At 37.1% G+C, this 2295-nt stretch overlaps 1 protein-coding gene across 1 annotated transcript in view; it reads left to right on the top strand.

Annotated features, from left to right (window-relative positions):
* The first annotated feature begins 1644 nt into the window (after positions 1-1644).
* The window catches only part of LOC112152565 (ras-related protein Rab-8B), a 2515-nt gene continuing 1864 nt past the window's right edge, over positions 1645-2295 (top strand). Inside the window, 2 exon segments of the mRNA XM_024282224.2 lie at positions 1645-1903; positions 2202-2293. Of these exon segments, the coding sequence (XP_024137992.1) occupies positions 1780-1903; positions 2202-2293 (216 nt within the window). The 5' untranslated portion in view covers positions 1645-1779.

The following is a 2295-nucleotide window of genomic DNA, read 5'->3' on the forward strand; positions in this document are numbered from 1 at the left end:
ATATATATAATCTTAGTTTTAGGACTGGGTCAAAACGGACCCAAACAACACAAATGCTACAATTTCTGAAGGAGCATTTCTAATTTGGTAAGAAAAAAGTTTATTTTTGATTTTGTTGGTATAAAGGTTATTGAAAAAGTCAAAAAGTTTTGAAGCAAAAAGCAATTTTTTCGGGGGACTTTTACGCGTTTAAAGCTGAAAATGGGTCTGTGCTGACCCTAACACAGGACGAAAATGTAAATGGGAGTAAATGGGAGGCAAACTGTCTGAAAAAAGAAAATAAAAAGCTGTTTAATCTGAGTAGCACTTACTGAAATTCAAAAGCCTTTTTAACCATATTTATCGAAGGAAGGAAACTAATGGGCAATTTACCTTAAAGAAAATTTTAAAGCAATAGTGTAGGCCGAGTACAAAAATTAAACAGAAAAGTATAGTATATTTCTTTAAATTTTAATGTATTCAATTTGATTCTTGTTCTTTGTCTTTCGGCTGCTCCGCTTAGGGGTTGTGACAACGAATCATCTACCTTCATTTAACCCTGTTCTCTGCATCCTCCTCATGTTCTTCATCACATGCAACCTCCTCTTCGGTCTTACTCCATTCTTCTTTCCCTGTAGCTCCACCCTCAACCTCCTTTTACCAACATAAACACTGTCGAATCCTCTGAATGTGTTCAAACCCGTTCTATCCGTCTTTATTTCTCAAACATCCAACATTTTCTTCTTGGGTCTTGATTCCTGATCTCGTCAATCCTCGTCACTCCCAAAGAGAACCTCAACATCTTAAGCTCTGTGATCTCCAGCTTTACAGTCATCTACACCTTTCCTTTAATTCACAATTTTGCCACATATAACACCTGAAATGGTCCTCCATCTGTTCTAACCTGCTTGCAAACAGCTCCTTACTTTTGCACTCTTTTGTTCTGGACTGGTGATCCCACCTTCTTCACCTCTGCTCCCTGTCACCTCATCCTTCCACTCCAGTCCCTCTCATTTACACACAGATACTGTCTTCCTGAGCAAAGGCTCTTTAGACATGTCTCATTAACAAATGAGACACTTGAGTATTCCCTTTTTGTGTCAGACTAATATAAGAAACAAAAATCAAATTTTAAAGCTTCTATTTCAGGCTCTGGAAAAAGTGTATTTGTTTTTGTCAGTGTTTTGCTGCAGACTTCCTTTTTCTCTCCTCACCACCCTTAAGGACATTGCTTTCAAATCACTTTATGCATTTTTGTCAGCACTTCTATCTTTTCCAGCTGCACCACAAATATGACAGAAAAAGTGCAGCTGTTTCAGTTTATAGCACATTCTTGATTCTTTTCCAAAGAGGATTTTCAATTCACTTTATTCTAAAATGAAGCTGTTGGTGTAATGGAATAGTAGTGCAATAAATAGCTGATAAATTATAATAAAGGAGTCATATAAAATAATAGTAAACATTTTTATTTAGGAAAACTTGCCTTCAATCCAGTATCTCATTATATAAAAATATTTTAGGTGTATTGTAACATTTTAAAATGATATTGAGGTATTGATGATATTGATTTGTATCAATATAATAAATGAAAGTGTTTATTGTTAAGGAAAAGTGGACACACAAACAGAAAACGTCTTAATTATCTAACTACAAATCCCACAATGCAAAGCGAACTTTGACGTCACCATCTCCGGCACCGGTCTTCTTGTCACTGCTCGTATGTCCAAGTCCGCTTCCTACAGCTATTTCCACCGCGGGGTTTGTCAGAGCGGCCTTCGAGCGCCGGGACGATCGGTTTAGATGGCGAAAACCTACGATTATCTCTTCAAACTGCTGCTGATCGGAGACAGCGGAGTCGGAAAGACATGTCTGCTGTTCAGATTCAGCGAAGACTCCTTCAACACCACCTTCATATCTACAATAGGTGAGGAGGGTCCTGCAGGGAAGAAACATGTTCATATGGCTTATATGGATGCTTTAGTGAACTAATAATGTGACCTTCAGCCAGGGGGGTTCCTATCATTTGTTTTTTATATTATTAGTATTTGGATGATGGTAAACCATTTGGTGGGTGGATCCCCATGAAAAAAAAAAACCTAATGACTATCATTTTTTTTTTAAATAGCTTATAAATATAGTCTTTTTTTATTAGTTCTTGGGTTGTAGCCAAATATATGTCAACTCAGCTGTAATATTGTGCTCATTTGTTCATTAAATCACAGGAATTGACTTCAAAATCAGAACAATAGAGCTGGACGGAAAGAGAGTGAAACTCCAGATTTGGTGAGTGGACTTCTGTGGGTTTTCCCCTTATGT

The sequence above is a fragment of the Oryzias melastigma genome, linkage group LG6 (assembly GCF_002922805.2).
Source record: "Oryzias melastigma strain HK-1 linkage group LG6, ASM292280v2, whole genome shotgun sequence".
In the NCBI taxonomy this organism is placed as follows: domain Eukaryota; kingdom Metazoa; phylum Chordata; class Actinopteri; order Beloniformes; family Adrianichthyidae; genus Oryzias; species Oryzias melastigma.